This window comes from Pempheris klunzingeri, chromosome 22 (assembly GCF_042242105.1).
Source record: "Pempheris klunzingeri isolate RE-2024b chromosome 22, fPemKlu1.hap1, whole genome shotgun sequence".
NCBI lineage: Eukaryota > Metazoa > Chordata > Actinopteri > Acropomatiformes > Pempheridae > Pempheris > Pempheris klunzingeri.
The window spans coordinates 1,872,317-1,892,016 of record NC_092033.1 but is presented as its reverse complement, the minus strand read 5'-3'; the positions used below and the strand labels follow the sequence as shown (position 1 = coordinate 1,892,016).

At 40.1% G+C, this 19,700-nt stretch overlaps 1 protein-coding gene across 1 annotated transcript; it reads right to left on the bottom strand.

Annotated features, from left to right (window-relative positions):
- Positions 1-6,813: 6,813 nt before the first annotated feature.
- LOC139222036 (interferon gamma-like) lies at positions 6,814-10,825 on the bottom strand. The gene is made up of 4 exons (XM_070854007.1): positions 10,703-10,825; positions 9,609-9,680; positions 7,346-7,609; positions 6,814-6,966 (listed from the first exon to the last, which is right to left on the bottom strand). Exons 1-4 carry the CDS (start codon positions 10,823-10,825, stop codon positions 6,814-6,816), a joined length of 612 nt encoding a protein of 203 aa, XP_070710108.1.
- Between the last annotated feature and the right edge of the window lie 8,875 nt (positions 10,826-19,700).

Genomic DNA, 19,700 nt, shown 5'->3' with positions numbered 1-19,700 from the left:
TCCCTGTGGGTGTCCCGTGGTTGTAGTCGGACACTTTGTCACCAGATGTCAGCAGAGGCTTTAATGATCCAAACGCACTAAAATGCGTCGTCATGCATCCGTGAAACTCCAAAGACGTCTTACCTGGTGTGTCTTCACGACCCCGTGACCTCTCCTGCAGGACGGGTTCCACCATTTTCCATCAAATTTGAGCTGCTGAGTTGTTTCTGAGTCCAAACTAATGCTGGGAGGTGGAAAAGTGACGTCCTCAACACTTCTGTGTACTTTTGTTTGTATATGAAGACGTGAAGAGTGTCTGTCTGTCAACAGATATAAAAACAACAGGAAAAAAACATTAAATAAAAAGACAAGAACGAGGAAAAAAGATGGTTCTTTACATCTTACAGCGCCTGAAGTTTATTTTATTCACCTGGTGTTTAACCTTAAAATGCTGCCGTGTTGTTTAAACTCATTAATAACGAGCAGGAACGTCGGCGTCTCTTATGAAAATGGAGTTTTTCTAAAATAATAATAAACAGTGTTCATTTTTATGATCTAGTTTTGACTTAAATTAAAGTATTTTCGTGTCAAATCCACAGAAATCACTTTAATTCACTTGCTGCCACTTTGATATGAAACATAACTGAGTGTGTGTGTGTGTGTGTGTGTGTGTGTGTGTGTGTGTGTGTGTGTGTGTGTGTGTGGTTGCAGATTAACCCACTCAGAGCTTCCTTTGCAACAGGAAACAACACAGAACTTCATGGAAATGCCACAGTGCATCTCTGTAACATGTTAATGAGCTGTGTGTGTGTGTGTGTGTGTGTGTGTGTGTGTGTGTGTGTGCGTGTGTGTGTGTCTGTGTGTGTGTGTGTGTGTGTGTGTGTGTGTGTGTGTGTGTGTGTGTGTGTGTGTGTTTGAAAATCCTGAATCATCTTTTTGTTCATCGACACAAACTCAGGCTGCCTTAAAGGGCCACTTCAACCAATTCACACCCAAACCTGCAGCATATTTTAGTGATATTGAATCACTCTGCAGACACATTTGCTTCCACGTGGTTAATATTGAGCACAGTATTGATCTGGAAACTAAAAACTATATTTTCAGGACATTTCCCATCGTTTTGAGGTTAAAGCTGAAGTCCTCCTCCTCCTCCTCCTCCTCCTCCTCCTCCTCCTCCTCCTCTTCTTCTGCAGTGGTTTAATGGAGAATTCGCTCCACCTGCTGTTTATCTCAACAAGTCATCCAATAACTTAAACATTGTTTATCAGTAATTCTGCTTTCTTTTTAGCTCTAAGGAAGCAATAACGTCCAGACAGATGACAGCAAAAGATAAAAACATATTGATTTATCTAATAAAGGGCCAAACTTCCTGCAAAGGTCAGAGTTCAAGATTCAAGATCCCTTTATTTATATATATATATATATAAAATATGAGATGACTACATATATCTATATATATCTTTCTTGGCAATTTCTGACATATTCTTGTCTCGCTGTCGTTGTGTTATCTTGTTTCAGTGGTTTGATAACGATCTCTTGTCTCTGTGACACATTTCCTGACGTAAACAGAAGGAAGGTGAAGCCGTTTGGATTCATTCTGATTTGTTTTTCCTGCTCTGTGATCGTCAGCAGTGAAAACATCCATCCATCCATCGTCTGTACTGCTAATCCTCAGGGGTCATTTAATGAGAAATGAAACTGGGTCGACGGGTTACTTTTGGTAATAACCTTTTAGCATGTTGTAATTCAAGAGGCTTCTTTATTGTCATTAGGATGGAGGGAGGATGGAGGGATGTTGATGGTTGATGGATGTTGATGGTTGATGGATGTTGATGGTTGATGGATGTTGATGGTTGATGGTTGATGGTTGATGGATGTTGATGGTTGATGGATGTTGATGGTTGATGGATGTTGATGGTTGATGGATGTTGATGGTTGATGGTTGATGGTTGATGGATGTTGATGGTTGATGGATGTTGATGGTTGATGGATGTTGATGGTTGATGGTTGATGGATGGATGTTGATGGTTGATGGATGTTGATGGTTGATGGATGGATGTTGATGGTTGATGGATGTTGATGGTTGATGGTTGATGGATGGATGTTGATGGTTGATGGATGTTGATGGATGATGGATGTTGATGGTTGATGGATGTTGATGGTTGATGGTTGATGGATGTTGATGGTTGATGGATGTTGATGGTTGATGGTTGATGGATGGATGTTGATGGTTGATGGATGTTGATGGTTGATGGATGGATGTTGATGGTTGATGGATGTTGATGGTTGATGGATGTTGATGGATGTTGATGGTTGATGGTTGATGGATGGATGTTGATGGTTGATGGATGTTGATGGATGTTGATGGTTGATGGTTGATGGATGGATGTTGATGGTTGATGGTTGATGGATGGATGTTGATGGTTGATGAGGCTCGTTTCTGAAATCATGAACTCTTTCTTTGTTCCCACCCATCAAATTACAGTGACCTTAAAGGAGCATTTCACCCAAAAAATATAGGCTCAAAAATAGTTTTCTTCCTACTGACGTCCCTCCGACCTTCCTAAAACCGCTCGGTAGATATTTCTGATGTTTAGCGAAATGTCTCCTTCGTACAGACATTCATTGTCCCCTCAGGATGAATTATAATCACTTTGGGGATCCAAAGTATCTGCTCTGATGTGGAATAAATCTGCTGATGTGTCCATCAGGCGTCGTTTGCTGCAGAACTGTGAATGCGTTCGTTCACAGTATCATATGTCAATTATAGACATGCAGAAGCTCATTTCCTTTCTCCTGCAGTAGCATTTGCAACATGCTGATTCACACCGAAACCCCCACACACACACTCATGCACGCACACACACACACACACACACACACACACACAGGACCACAGAAGCAGAGGTGGGGGGTGAAAATTGACTCCCATTTGCCTCTCTCGGTGTCCTCATGGTTTCCACTGCTGAAGTGCCCTTTATCGCTGCAGCATGATCCCCCTGCCCACCCCCAGCCGGTGGCAGAAACACGTAAGAACAAAGTAAAGTCCAGACGCAGAGTCATTACTCGTCCTCGCTCATAACTGAAGCCTCCTCATTCATATCTATTTATCCAGTGACTGTTTCCTCGTATGAGCCCAAAGCTGCTCTGCTGTATTTCACGTTTATTACAAGTCTGATCTACATTTTTCTACATTTGTGGACTCAAACCAACCGTGAACGTGTCTACTAACAGTCTGGTTGATCTTCTTCCACTGAAAAAATACCAGTGAGCCACATTGGTGCACTGGCTGACATACACTACTCACAAAAAGTTAGGGATATTCGACCTTCAGGTGAAATATATGGAAAATGTAAAAAGTGAATGTTACAGTGATATTATATCATGAAAGTAGGGCCTTTAAGTAGAAGCATGCAATGGTCATTTTATTCATCTTAAACAATTTATTAAAAGAAAATCTACCAACAGTGGTAGGTATACCACAACAAAACATGTTCAGTGTCTCAATAAATTGGGACGTGGCCAAAGGACGTCCACTCCTCTCCTTTCTGTGACTCTTCCAGTCTCTGTATCACTGTTCCAACCTCCTGATGACACTCTGTGACCCTCTAAGCTCAGTGAACACCTCCGTCTGAGGACTTCCTGTTTGAAGCCTCCAGTGTTGAGGTGCTGCTGATCAACTGTTAGGTGTCGTCTTGGTCTCATGATGTCAGAATGTGAACAGCAGGATGAGGAGGACTGTTTAAATACCAATTCTACCTGAAGCAGGAAATGTATTGGTGGATTCATGGATCAAACCTGTTGTGAATGTTGCTGTTAAGCTTCTTGTTAGAGAACAGCAGCTGGTGCAGAAAGTACTGAGACACTGAACAGTTGGACATGTGCATTCAAAGGTTTAGAGAAGGTCACATTAAGTTCACCTGGAAAGGTTAGAATGCATTTTAGGTTCATCCTGAAATTTCACCTGAAAGCTGAATATCCCTAACTTTTAGTGAGTAGTGTATTTCTTCCTCACCACGAGTACACACACTGTAGTTTACTTCAGCCCCACACACACCGTCCTGCTGCCACAAATACTCATTAAAGCACCAAAACAGGGATTAATCTGCAGCTGAAAATAGTCCCCGACAAATGATCTATTCCCTCCGGTTTGTTTGATTAAAAACAGCTGTTTTTAGAAAATTATTAAAAAAAAAGAAATTATAAATGTGAGGTGGTTTTTAAGATTTCAGAAGGAGCCAATGAGCTGAGAGCCGCAGACGGGAGGTCAGAAAGTCTTGAGGGACAGATTAACGCGTCATGGGATTCCTTCACAATAAGAAAAATACAGAGTAGCATGAGATTAGCAGTCAAAGTACAACAAAGCAAACTGAGGAATTAGCTAGAAAGTAAATGTGCCTGTAAATGTTGGATTTCACTTTGGTTTGGCTCAACGCTACCACTGAGGAAGTCGCACCACGCTGTTGCAAATAAAGTAACAAAAAAGAAACATTTACTTTAAAGAAATAATTGATAATAACGTATCTGACGGTTTGATCGTCTCCTATAATGTCTCTCTGTTTACTGACCACACACAAGCACTCAGCTCTGCTCTCCAGCTGCTGTGGGGAAGCACAGCTCTGATTCTTAGAAGTCACAACCTCATAAACACACTGAGCACTCAGGGTGCATTGTGGGTAAGGGCTGCAGTTACAGTAAAAGTAGGCTACCTGCCGTTTACCAGAAGTGAAGTCACTTCCTGTGATGTGGGAGGCAGGGTGGGGGGTCTGAGTTTTTGTAGCTGCAGAAATACCCCGAGCCGGCCTGTCTGCCTGCAGAGGCTTCAACACAACACAGACTAACAACAGTTTATCTAACTGAATTGTTCTCGGTGTTCAAGTATGAATATCAGATGAATAAAAGTTCCCAGCTGTCGTACATCCATCGGTCATCACTCACCAACAGGGACGACTGCGAATAGAGCGGGTGTCGACGTGTACGTATATATAAAAGGATTCATCATTGATTTATACGTCATTTTTGTGATCTTTTACATTCTGTACGGTTTTTAGGTACTTCAGTGCTTCCATTTTTCTCTGCTTTATACTTCTGTTCTACTACATGTGTTTGATAAATGTATCTACCCGTTAATTTCCAGATTTAGATTTTAAGTGAAACACATATGATGAGCTTATAAAACACAACACACTGCTGGGGATGAAACCAGTGGTTTCCAGTTGTTTTTGGTTTGTTTTAGATCCACCAAAGAGGTGGAAACCTCTCACCTTGTCTCATTTGAATACCTGTTTGGGGGCCCAAAGATATTTTAAAATAAACAGCTCCATCAATCAATCTCAGGACCCCTCACATGTATCTGGTGACCCTTTGGCAGGATCCGACCCCTACGTTGGGAACCATTGGACTAAACAATATGTAACGTAGTTCAGACTGTCTCACAGACCCAACAGTACAATGCTTTTATTAAACATTTAGCATAAATTCTGTACAAATTATACAAAATAAGATATAATAATATAAGATATAATAATAAGATCATACGTTATGCAGATGACACCCAATTGTACCAAGCACAGTTACCAAGTGGTTACAGTCCTGTGGATTTAACAAATCATTGATTAAGTTTCAAAGTTAATCCTCCATCTTGCAGCAGTTGACTGAATAATCTCAACTAAAGGTCCAAGTAGCTGTTCTGGAGCTTTCAGTCATATATCATGAGTTTGGCCAGGTGCCGTTGAAATGCAGGTGTTCAAATTCTGACTTTTTCTGTGCCCTTTGATGACCTTTGTGGACCTCTTGTCTTTAAAGTCAACATAGACAAGGTGTCATCAAAGTGCTCAGGAAAAGAATTTAAGTCATCAATCATAAACTCAGAGGTAAACTTTTATAGCCATATCAAATCAATAGCAAAGTGCATCATAAACATCCACAAAAAAAATCACAAGAATCATCAAGTTCATTCTGTTTTATTCAGTTGCATTTGTCTGCATGTGCCAATCAATAAATACATAATAAATAATCAACAATCAATCACAACAGTGTGCTTCACTATTAAATAGACACCTTAAATACAAAAATAAATATAGAAAATTACGACATATTAAAGAAATATAAAAATGTGTATTTCTACCGCAGCTGCAGAGTACATGTACTGCAGAGAAGTACTTCAGCGCTGGACCTGAATGTTCAGAGGGCCTGTAGTACATTTAATTATGCCAGTATTAAACTATGATGTACTTTGTACTGTAAACATCATCATCAGTTCTTTCAAACAAAGGCACGTGTGGTTTTAAACATGTTTTTTAGACATCTGCACGTGTGAAATCACCACTTGTCCAATCCGAATGCATTAAAGAGGTGTTTGACTCCAAAAAAATTAGAAATTTTAGCCTTGTAGCTGATCTTTCTCCCTCTTTATTGATTGCTGTCTTATTTTTGAGACATGCTAAAAGACGGTAAGTAATTACGCTTCATTTTAAAACTGAGCGTCTTGTATTAATTGTAAGCATTAAATCATCTGCTGTTTATAAATGGGCAAGAATGAAGAAATCAAGTATTTCCGAAGATATTATAATCAATGTTAAATACAATAAGTTATCAGCTCTCAGGATCCTGCAGTGACAAACATTTCACATTGCGCTGCTTTCAAGTATCTGGTTCCTTTAAAAAATATAAAATCTTTTAAAAAACTGTATTTATTAGGCTTAGGCTGCTGGTTCACTGTCATTGTAATAAATATCTATAAACTATCTATTTAATAAACCTCCTAAAACAGAAAAAAACCCTTTCAATTACTGCCTTTACTGTTGTTGCATTTTAGTTCTGCTGTCTTGTATTTTAGGCTCTCGGGTGATTTTTGACCCTGCGTGCATGCCGCCGCCGCCGCCGCATCTGCTTCTGCATCCTGATGGTGTTGGGCAAAGAGCTCGCCTCCTCGTACAGCCAAGGCAGCTCCCACAATGCTTTGCTCTGGATGACAGCGTTATCCATCTAGAGGAGAGGGAGGAGAGGAATTTTAGATTCATTTTAAAACAACCACACAGTCAACATTAACCTTACATACGCCTTCTTTACGTCGTTCTTTAAGCCCTTCGTTCACCCCAAATAAAGCTGCTTTACTTCAGGTCCTACATCCTTGAAGATCCTTCACTGAGTTTCACTTTACATAAACTGCCCATAGAGCCTATATAATAATAATCTTACATAAACCCTTATAAAGCCAACATAAACTCTGCTAAACCTTCCATAACCATCTGTTAAGCCTTATTTTAAACCCCACATAGACCCTCAGTAGGGCCTACATAAACCTTCCAGGAGCCTTAGCTCCGGCTCTCTCTCTCTCTCCTAGTGGGAGTCTCTGTCTCTCTACCTTGATGTGTTTGAGAGAAAGCAGTCCCTGAAGAACCTTCTCCTCCTCCTGGTAGTCTTGTCTCCTCAGGTCCTGGACCCTCTTCAAGACGTAGCTCAGCTCCGTCCTCACGTCTTTGACTGTTTCCCCCTCAGCGACACCGGCGGTGCCGGGACGGTCGGTGCTCCCGACTGTCTGAGGACTGGCGGTGGGCAGGTTCTTCAACATCTGGCCAATCAGCTTTTCGTACGTCTCCAACACGGCGCCCATGAATATCATCTTCACCTGAGAGAGACGCAGAGAAGAGATCAAATACAACATTTTGTTTCTGGATTCTGGGAGGTTGGTATTCAAATTGCTTTTAATTAAACAACACTGACAGTTTGGGTTTGTTTTAGCTTGTTAAGAAATCCTGAGCATCTCAGTCTTGCAGCTTTTTGCAGCAAGTTTCAAGTCACTGCAAGTTAATTTCTAAACCAAAAAGTAAGCTAATCTAAAAACTGATGGTGTGAAATGTGTAGTTGTCTTCTATGGTTTGACAAACTTGTGCAAACCTCGAGGAGCTGAAAACATTTTTACACAGTGGAAAAGAAACTTTGTGGTTTCCCACAGAGTAGTTATATTAAGCGAGGAGTGGGCCTTAAAGGGGAATGCCGCTCACTGAGTGTGAATCATGAATGTCGCATCCCAACACAGCAAACAGGTTTAAACCCATTTAGGTGCAAGAACTCACAACAACAAAGTCAGTTTAAGACTAAACTTGAGTGAGTCTAAGTCTTCAGATGGGTCACACAAGGACGCTCGACTGGAATGAATTGAGAGACTATGAAAAGTAACACCTTGTAGTTGTGGTGACAGAGAAACACAATGGGAAAACCCAGAGGGTGTGTTGGGTGGGTGGCCTTTAAGCCTATGCTAAATATGACTTTAGCACAAAACCAAAATGAATATATTTAGAGTTTTTTTTGGCCTTTTTGTGAGAAACACCCGTCTGAAGCCAATAGGTAAAACGAATGAAGCACATGTGTCATTCATAAGTTTAGCAACAACTGTGGGGGGTTCAGTGAACAACATCATCTAAAAATTGCAAATCTTGTGCTCGTGTTTGCCTTTCTGAGAGTTTAGAGAGGCTTTTCCATCATGACTGACCATATTTTCCTCCTAGAGAGGTCGCAAACATCAACACAACCTCAAACTAATTATTGATTATCTTTAAATCAGATCGAGGACGAGAAAACATGCATGAATTGACATTTTAAACCACATTCATGCATTTTACTCAATGTTATCTTTATAGGGACTTATTATGGAACCAATGCCACATAACACAGCTTTTACAGCTAGTTTGCACACGCGTCCCTCGATCTTATCTTACCTAGACATCATCTCATTAACCACACGAGTACACAACTAACTGAAGCGCTGCACAGCTCAGGAGTTAGGTGCTTCCGCTCTGTTGTGTCGGTGCTCAGAGCTCGAAACCAACCACGAAGTGCTTTGCATCATTGTCGCTGAAGAGTGAAAGTTTGATATGGAGCCTGAATAGAGTTGCATGAACGCTGCACATTGCAGAGCCAGCACAATAAAAACCACAAAAACCTCAACACAAACTCCAGTGTGATAAAGAAACTGCTCACGGTGCCAGACTGCACTTTGGAAGACAGAAACCAAAGGAAAACACCTGGCAGCTGCTGACTCAGTCATTAGTAGTTGGCTAAAGATGGCGGAGCTCGTCAGGAGAACATGGAGAGCAGCTACAACACTTTCTAATGCACCTTGAAGTATTTACTGCACTCTCAAGCTCTTTAGTAGATATTAAAACACCCTGAATCACCTGAATGCACCGTCATGTGCTGGGCTTTGCCCTGAGCTCTGCCTCCCAGGCTGCGCGCCACCAACAAAGTCCACCAAGTCTTAAATGAATGAGTCTAACATGTTGGCCGATAAGATTATTTGCTTTGATTTTGAGAGCTAGATGTGTAGATCAATACCTTTCTCGTGACTTTGAGTTGGAGTCAAGATGCAATTAGCCTAGCTTAGCATAAAGACTGTAAGCAGGGGGAATCAGCTAGCCTGGCTCTGTCCAAATTTCAAAAATACACCTACCAACACCTCTAAACTCACTATTTAACATGCTGTTTATTTGATTAGTGCACGAACAGAACTGTAAAGACAACTGTCTGAAAACCCCGACTTAACACAGACTAAACACGGAGACTTTATGGTCTATTCTGAGATACGTAGAAGCGAAAATGGCCCAATGATCAAGCTGATTTTTATTTACCTCTGTTCTACCAGACAGTGGTTCTCTGGAGAAGACGGGCTTCCCATCAAATCTCTCTTTAGGTGTAATAGTCTGCAAAAAAGACAAAGAAACAGGTTGTTAGAGTGTTTTTTTTTTAGCCCAATAAATACAGATCATGTAGACTCTCCAAGACTGATTTGAAAAGTGAAGAAACTCCCAGAGCTGCAAAACATGTAATCAATGAGCTGAAATAGATTGTGGAATAGAATCTAATCCAAGAAAACAACCAAATGTGTGTGAAGTATCTTGTGGTTCTTTTGGTGGTGAGTTTAAGGACAGTCTGGCATCTGAGACTTAAAGACAAGCTGTTGCTGATGTGCCTTGTTTTCAGATAAACATATTTAGAAAAATCTAAATAATCAAAAATGTTAAAAAAAAGATTATTTAGATTTTGTCCTTTCTTGCATTTATACTTTGAGACTCTTCTTATTGGTGCATTCAAGGACGCTCTGACATCTGACATCTTTCAGAGACGCTGTAAACAAACTGCGTTACCAGACAAATTAAACAAATAAATTAAATTAAATTAAATTAAATTAAATTTATTAATTAAATAAATAAATTCCTAGACGCTTACATAGAAAAGGATTTTCTTTGATGCATTCAAGGATAGTCAGACATGTGAGATTTAAGTGTCGTGTTGCAAAGCACTTCACTGTTGCTAAAAAAAAAAAAAAAAAAACAAAGGCCGGGGTGTCCTTGAATGCACCATCAAAGACAGCACCCCCTGCTCTGCACAGCGTTACCACGACTACAATTAAACTTGCAAAAAGCCGACTGACTTTAAAGTTGTTCAATGATAATGACTGAAGTGGATTAAAACATGATAAAACATCAGAATAGTCCTTTAGTTGTACGTATAGTGAATGAAAAATGGTGTGTGTGTGTGTGTGTGTGTGTGTGTGTGTGTGTGCGTGTGTTTGTGGTGAGAGCATCAGTGTGTGAAAGAGGAAACAGAAGCTTGTATCAGTATTTGAAGTACTGCACCACAAGCACCGACACTCGTCCAGTCGTGGTACAAGTACAAGCGATCAGCTGACAGCAGTAGTACAGCAGTACGGCCAAATACTCACGTAGTACTGCAGGAGGTTCTGGATGGTCCGGTTCATCCTCACAGGGATGTGGGAGCCTCTGACCTGACATACAGACAACCAGAGAGACAGACAGACCACTGCCCTTGCCGCGGCAACCATCATATCACGTCTTGTGCAGAAATAACCCTGAACTGCCGGTTCGATTCCTGGTGTGCGATTCCTGGCGGAGCGAAGTGGAGGATGGAGACAGGCCGACCGAAGACCAGTATGACTGACAGCTGGGTGCCTCTTGCCCTGAAGTTGGCTCAAACTGACTGACTGTTGTCATGAAAGCTTTTATTTATAACTCAGAGAGAGAGGGTGAGGCAAAGTGGCCGAGAGACATAGACACACATGGGAGAGAGAGAGAGAGAGTGATGCAGCGATGATCTAGGTGTGAAAACTGTGGTTGTGCAGTTTCCTTTAAATCACCAAACTTCATAGAAGCGAGGTGAGGGGTCTCCCGCTCACACAAACCATCCGCCCTCTGCAGATATTTGCATCACAAACTGTTTTTTTTTTTTTGCTGTAATTCATGGTTTTGCTGGGTCATACTGGGAACTCTGCAGGCCTGGATTTTCATGCAAAGTCAATCGAAAGGCGGTTCAGGCTGCTGGAAAGAGCTCTAGCTGAAACAGAGAGGCTGCAGCCCGCGCCGGAAAACATCAGATCCAGTAGAAACGCAACGGAAACCGTTACGAACCCCCGAGTGATCCATCGCGGCGGTTGGTTTTATTGGCAACTCTGGAGATTCCTGAATGTGCACTGAAGCAGACTGAGGCCCTACTGAAGCCATTCGAAACACCTTCATCGGCCCCAAAACCGTAGAAACATCCAAAATAAATATAGCTAGATTTTCAGAAATAAAGATGAACAAACCAGGGGAAACAGTGCATCTGCTGGGGACTTGTGAGTAATTCCGACAGCAGGGCGTTGCATGTTTGATCGAGGCAGAATTGAACTGCAGCGGCTGCATTAACGTGATGGAAATCATAGCGATCGCTTGTGTCTGAAGGCGAGAGAGGTTCTACTCCTGTCCGACTAATCAATATATATATATATAAGTGGCAGAAAGGGAGCAGGGAGAATGCATCAGTGATAAGGATCCAATAAAAGCATTAGAATATAACTCTGACAGGGATTATTTTGCATGAGAACTTTTGCTTTTATGGCTTTAAAGGGATAGTTCGGATTATTTTAGGTGTGTTACGGTAGATGAGTAATGTGCTGCAGCAGCAAAAAGGCCCACATGAATAAAATCAACATCGTTTTAAGTGTGTTTAGAATATTTTCATAGTTTTACGTTCTCTTTTCTCTTTTCACGTAAGGATTGAAGACGCTCCCTCTTCTTCTTCTTTGCTCACTACACCAGACTCCATTGACAAAATTGGTAATTTTACCCCGCGGAGCTCAGGAGCTGGCTGTTCGCTTGGAGCCAAACTGAACCTTTAAAGCACCAAAGTCACACAAAAACACAAGCAAGCTAAGAGACTGAGGCAGCTCCTGTTTTAGTCCATCCAGGAATACTTTCCGACTCTCACTAGGCACTAACGATGTTTCATTTGAAAACAAAAAAGCTCATAATTTATACACTTTTTACCAAACAAACAGGGAAAAAGTGCATTTGTGGGGGACTATTTTCTGCAGCAGATTAATCCCCTTTCGTCCTCCATTGAGAATTTACTTCAGGCTTATGTAAACACACAACACTAATTAGGACACAGTGAGAAAAACCACCACAGTCGTCCTTAAATCCGTCTACAGCTGTTAGAAACTGTGACGTCAGCTGCAGGAGTTTAATGGGAACCTCAAGAGTGTGTGTGTGTGTGTGTGTGTGTGTGTGCTCGTATCTCGTATCGGAGTCAGATCTTGGACACAGATCTTGGCGGAGCCGAGGAGTTCACCTGAGAGCCGCCAGTAACTCGCCAGTAAACAAGGAAATTGTGACCAGAATAAAGAAATACATCCACATGTAGGTGTCACAAAAGAAAAATAAACAGCCAAAAAGGATCAGAAAATGGAGTAAAGTTAAGTGAATAATAATAATAAATACATAATAACTGAATAATAGTAAGAATCACTTCAGCTGTAACAAATAAACACCACATGTGCACAAACAGTAGTCCCCAAGCAGCCGATTCCAGTGTGATCAGTCATCATAGGGACAAGATGCAATTAGCCTAGCTTAGCATAAAGACTGGAAGCAGGGGGAAACAGCTAGCCTGGCTCTGTCCAAGCTTCAAAAATACACCAGCCAACACCCCTAAAACTCGTCATGTAACAGGCTGTGCATCATTTAATTAGCACACCAACAGAAATGTAACTGTACCTTCTATTTATCATCATAATATCTATAATATAATCATTATATATCGATAAGGTGGCCTGTGAGAGCGATGAAGCTCACGTAGTTCAGAGTTTTTTCTTCATTTATTTCTTTATTTGATAGACACATGAATGAACATCATATAAAAACTAGATGTAATCATGCCAGAGTTAGCAAGCATGCTAATTTCCACTGTGTCCTGATATAACACCTGATGCTGCTCATGTGGGGATCCTTGAATCCTGAATTCCTGAATGGGGTCTAGTTTGGTCCAGACCTGCTCTTTATGGACGGCTATATGAGCTCTAATATTGGAGCTATATGAATGAAGCACTAACGGTTGAAACAGCTAACTACAGGTCATCAGCAGAAGTGTTTCAGTCACTTTTCTAAATACTTTTAACAGCAAAATTCACCAAATCCAGGTGAACCGTTTCAGATCTGACGTGTTAAATGATTTGTATTTAAAGAATAAACTGTCGTCCTGCAGCAGAGAGACCTTCGTGTTTCCAGGACAGAAAAGTCTGGAAAAGGAGAAACTTAATAAGAACAAGCACGTTGAAAGGAAGGAAGTAAATGTTCTTATAATCCGTGAAGTAGATTCGGCATCAGGAAAGCAGAAATCTGAATGAAACTAACGTCACAGCACTTTTACAGAGTGTTTGCATGTTAATGTTGAAAGAATATTGTCTATTTCATGCAGCACCACAGAGGTGTGATGCTAAAAATGCTAATGTGGATAATGTTGTATTATATTTGCATACCGACGGGCCAACTGAGAACAGGAAGTGATGGCATGCTGCAGACACCCAACTGGGTGTGAAGTGTTTCTAGTGAGCCATCTCTTATTCTTCTTAAAGGAAACGACTAAGATACGAGTTGTTTTCTTGTCAGCCAGTGTTTGTATATGAACACATGCTGAGATGATACCCAGCAGGTGGGAAAAAACCTGCATTGGAGAGAAAGTGAAACCAGAGGAGGGTCTGCTTCAGAGAAAAGGATTTTTGTAAATGAGGGGAAGAAGTCGGGCACAGAGGGCGTTTTGGCCTTTTGGCATTTTTACATATTAGATTACTTCAATAAAATTCACACATGGCACTCACTTCCAAGGTCACACGTGTATTAGATAAGATGTTGAGCGGTTGTTGTTGTTCTCGTGCAGACGTCGCTGCTGCAGAAGTTTGGTCCGAACGCTCCAGAATCGACCTGCTGCTTCGCTCTCGCCTTCGACGTCTTCGTGCTAGAGAGAGAAAAACCCAACGGTGGATCCAGACGATTACGTTAAAAAAAGTGAATCCTGCATAATGTGAGACCTTTAAAATAGTGCCAAGTGCCAAGTCAGAGGTTCTCGGTCTTCTTATCAATTATTTTGCCGTTTGATGCATGAAAAGCAATGAATTATTGACCCATTAGATTTATTTTAGGCTGGCAAGATGCTGACGGATGAAAGGATGCAACGTGCAACAAAGGACGTGTGCCTCTTAGACAAAGGATGTAAATGTTAATTAAAAAGTTAGTGAGATGTGTCTCAGATGCTAAAGTCCAGTAGGACCTCCCTGTCTTCTGTCTTCTGTCTTCTGACCTCTGACCTCTGACCTCGTCACGCTGGCTGCAGGCTGAACCTCAAAGTTTTGAGTGCTGAGCTCAGCAGGACGGAGACGCAGAAAAGCAGGAAACAGGAAGACAAACAGGAAGCTGGCAGGTAGAGTTTGATGCAGGCGGCACAGGTGTGAGAGGTAGAGTACGTGCAGGGCATGGGTATCCCCTACACACACACACACACACACACAGTGAGGGTTTTCACACGTGGAAGTTTGTCTCAGTTTTGAAGAATTCACAGTTTCTTTTTCAAACTCTGAACTTCAGTGAATTTCTGCTGAAGTTCACATAAAAACAACCTTCTGCTTTACCTCAAAACATCAAACTCCTCTAATCAATCAGCCTTGATCAAGGTTGCAAATCAGAATCAGAATCAGAATCAGAATTCCTTTAATAATCCTCAGGGGGAAATTGCTTTTTGTTACACACAGCTCCAAAAGAATAAGAATAAACGTCAAACACAAAGTAAAAATATAAATATTAAACACAGTTGGTTGTCCTTTACGTTCATTAACAGAGAGTACAGTAGTCTAAGTAATACTTTTATTTCAGCAGAGAACAGTTAACAAACACATTCTGAAGTAAAACAAGACTGAAAATATTAAGGGAATTAAGTAAACTATTAATTAATAAGAAAGAGAATTAGAGGAAGAGATGACGTGTCAAATCTAACTGACGTTTAGGATCAGAGAAAAGAAGGCAGAGGATCACGTTGAACTAAGATATCTCTTTGTTGGACATTAATTTCAGGGTTTAGGGTTTAGGGTATTGTAAGCTATCTCGATGACTCCCCCCACCTCATCCGACGACTCGGCAGTTGAAAGTGGGGAGCCAAAGGTAAGGCACGGGCCTACGCACGTCGTTATACTTCTTCCTTCCAGTTAAGTATATCATCTCAATATTCCCTTTCTTGTGGGTTATTACTCTTTAGCTGAGATCTGTTTTTAATTTTTCTTTCCAGGTGAGTGGAATTGTTGTGTTTCTAATTCCTTTTCTCTTTCTCTATTCTTCACAGGTGCAGTTTTCCAGGTACAGATTGACGTTGAGTTCCCTCCTTCGGACTAAGATAAGTGTTTTTAGGGCTCCAGGTAAGTGGTGGTTAAGATTAGGGAACCGTTAGGGTTCAGTTAAATATATAAGGGTTGGTCTGGTTAGGTTTAGGCCAGGATTAAGATTAGGCTTTTGATCCCGAGTGGTTAAGGTCAGGGATAGGGTGGGGATAGGCTTAAAAACTAACGGTTTAAACTTTAAAAGCCAAACATTTAAGGTTAGGCAAGGATTGGAATATTGGTTAAGTTTAGGCGTTGGAGAACGAGGCGGTTAAGGTTAGTTTAGGTTTAGGCGTGCTAAACTAGGGTTAGGGTTGGGTTAGGGTTAGGGTTAGGGTTCAGCAGGGTTAGGGTTAGGGTTAGAGAAAGATAGAATTTGGTCTTGTTGTCTATAATAAAGGCTTCATAGCAAAAAATATAAAAGCTAAAAAAAAACATGTTTATCGTCAAAGCACAAAGAAGCAGCCAATCAGAATCGAGTATTCACCCAGACAGAATTATATTTCCTGATTGTCGTACGCAGAGTTATTTACGTTGCATCTTGCTAGCGTAGCGTTAGCTCACTGGCTAACAGCTGAGCCACAGGGACCAGAAATATCTCGTATCTACGATCCGTCCTATTTCCTGGAGGAGTGACGGGGATGGTAATGACTGTTCCAGGTATTAGTCAGACCCTCAGGTGTTAATGGCTCGTGAAAAAACTCCAGATTTTGGTTGCAAAAGGCATAAAAATATAAATTAATGGTCTTAATTGGTTTTTGAAGCATACGAGTGTTTACACATATATACTTGTCGGGCCAATCAGAATCGAGTATTCAAACTGTAGATATGATACGTACATACCTATATGGTACATATATATTGTATATATAATGGTACTTCTATTTTATTTTATTTTATTCTATATAGGACCTCTATTTTCTATATTTTATTTGTTATTTGATATTTATCGTGGCTTAAAATGTAATTTCGTACCTCCCCGTGTGTAAACGTGTGTTGATGTGACAAATAAAGTTCCTTGAATCCTTGAATTGAATCCTTGAATCCTATACATATATTACCCATAAAGTTGGAATAAAATGTTTTTTTTTACCTCTTCTCATGAAATGATTGTGACAATGTGATTTATTCTTGATAAATAAAGTTTATATCTGCTCAACTTTATTGATCAAACTCTTCCAAACACATCACAGTGAAACTTAAACCAAACTGTGGATTCAGGCTTTAACAACTTTGTGGGTATTGAACAATTATTCCAACTTTATGGGCAACAGTGGACATAAAATGTTCTTTTTACAAAACGTTATGAGCGACCTGGAAGAAAAAGAAATACGTTTATCATTTACACATCACAGTGTGTCTACGAAGGCACAGAACATTTAACCAGTTAATATCTGGAGCTGAACAATGTCCCTGAAATAAAGAATACTGAATAAGAAATACACAACGTTTACAAGTCCTAAAGTTCAGTCTTAAGCTAAAGTTCAGTCTTAACGGCTGTTTGTCGGATAAAAAAGAACATTGAATCATTTATCTTTAGTTATTTAGCGCCAATTCATGACAAATGTTCTCTGGAGACTCTTTCCATGAAGAGGACGAAGGATTCAAAACTTGAATCCGTTTTTTCCGTCGATTTCTGCTTTCCATTTACTTCCTTCCTTTCAACGTGCTTGTTCTTATTAAGTTTCTCCTTTTCCAGACTTTTCTCCCTCTTTGGCTACGATGACCTGGAAACACGAAGGTCTCGCTGCTGCAGGACGACAGTTTATTCTTTAAATACAAATCATTTAACACGTCAGATCTGAAACGGTTCACCTGGATTTGGTGAATTTTGCTGTTAAAAGTATTTAGAAAAGTGACTGAAACACTTCTGCTGATGACCTGTAGTTAGCTGTTTCAACCGTTAGTGCTTCATTTATATAGCTCCAATATTAGAGCTCATATAGCCGTCCATAAAGAGCAGGTCTGGACCAAACTAGACCCAATTCAGGAATTCAGGATTCAAGGATCCCCACATGAGCAGCATCAGGTGTTATATCAGGACACAGTGGAAATTAGCATGCTTGCTAACTCTGGCAGCCGTCCTGCTGCCGACTCACCAGGCAGATCGTCCACGTCCACCTGTCTGATGATTCAGTTTTTCTAGACTTGGACCTTTTCTCTCTGGCTGCCGTCACCTTTTCTCCCCTCTGAGGGAGAAAAGTCCCGTCCTGTGATCTGCTGCGAGGGGAAACCCCTCCACGGCGCTCACACGTCACCTGAAACACAACCAAGGAAGGAAAAACAGTCCATCATGTTTTACTAGTTTAAGTTTTACATTCCAGAGGAAAATACTGAAGATTTTACTTTTGTTTTTGCAAAATAAAACGTGTGAGTTTATAAAATGAAGTTCTTTTGTACAAGTAGAAATTAGTCCAGTGATTAACTCGTTGATTGGCAGATTTTCCTTTGACTCGTTTTAATAATTTGAGTGTTTTCAATAGTTTCTTTTCTAAATAAACTTTTCAGAAGTAAGAAGATTGATTAGAGGAGAAAAACTGGACTGAACTGAATGATTGTGTTCGTTATAGATGATGTGATCAATTAATTATGGCGACACGTGAGCGATGAAAAGGGACTTTAGAGGCTAAAACTGCTGTGAAGTGAATTCATTCATTCATTTGTTTGTTAATTCATTCATTTATTCATTCATTCTTTACTTTATTACATCATTTATTCTATCATTCATTCTTTAATTTCTTTCTTTATTCCATAATTTATTCATTCCTCAACTAATTATTTAATTCATCCATTCCTTAATTACCTAATTCATTCCTTCATCCCTTCACTGCAAGTGAGTCAGTGAGTGAGTGCTTCCCTGATGACATCACCAGGTGAGGGGAAATCCCGCCGCATGATTGGTGCAGGAGTCGGGGACCACGGTGATGTCAGAGTGATGTCACAGGAGTGACACGACAGAAGTTCCACAGAAACAGAAAAACGAATGTCTGACTTTTACTCCTTCCTCTCACGGCTGTTTCTTTCTCTTACTTTCATTCTTACATTTCTTTTTTTTGTGGTCACAAACTTTCAAAATAAAAGCATTTGGTGAAAAGTTAACAGGAAAAACAAAGAAATCACCGTTAAAGAGGAAAAGTTCAGAGTTTTTACAACAAAAACACTAAATATAAACACACATTCATTCATTTGTTCCATAACTCATTCATTTATTAATTTCTTTGTTCATTTGTTTATTAATTCATCATTCATTCATTCGTCAAAAGACAAATTAGACGTGGACTAAATACAAACACACAAGGTGAGTGAACACAGGTGGGAAAACGCACAAAAGAGGAAGTGAAGCTGACAAATGAGTAGGAAACAAAAACTACAAAGTAAAACAGGAAGTAACGAAACAAAAACTACAAAGTAGAACAGGAAGTCACAAGACAGCACAGTCTACATACATAAACATAATAACATGATGAACATAATAAACGAGACGTGACAGATTATTACTTATAATCACATTAGAATGAATTATAGCAGAGATTATAACACATTGTTGTATGAATGTAATGTTTATTATAATCATATTATGTTATATTATATTGGATAAAGTGATGATAATGAAACTATTATGTTATTATCACAGTATTTCATTATTCTACGTCTCGTTTTTCGTCACGCTACTTTAAGGACAAAAGAAATTAAAAAAAAAAAAACTTTAGGAGACAATGAAAAGCTTCTTTTTTCCATTTTCAGTGATTTTCTGCCACGTCAGCTCACTTTTTGTCTCTTAATTCTGGGCTCATGACACATAATCAGGGGATGAGCACAGTTTTACTCTTCGTCCACACAAACCACACTTAATCTTTTCATTTTTAGTCAGTTTGAATTAATTAATCAGTCCGTCGAGAGGAACAGGCCGTTATGATGGAGAGCTGTGACAGAGAAGAGAAGTGAATATTATTTATTTTCCCGCTCGGCATCTTTACGTCACATCCAGATCTTTTATTTAACACATCAGATTAAAACGTAGAAA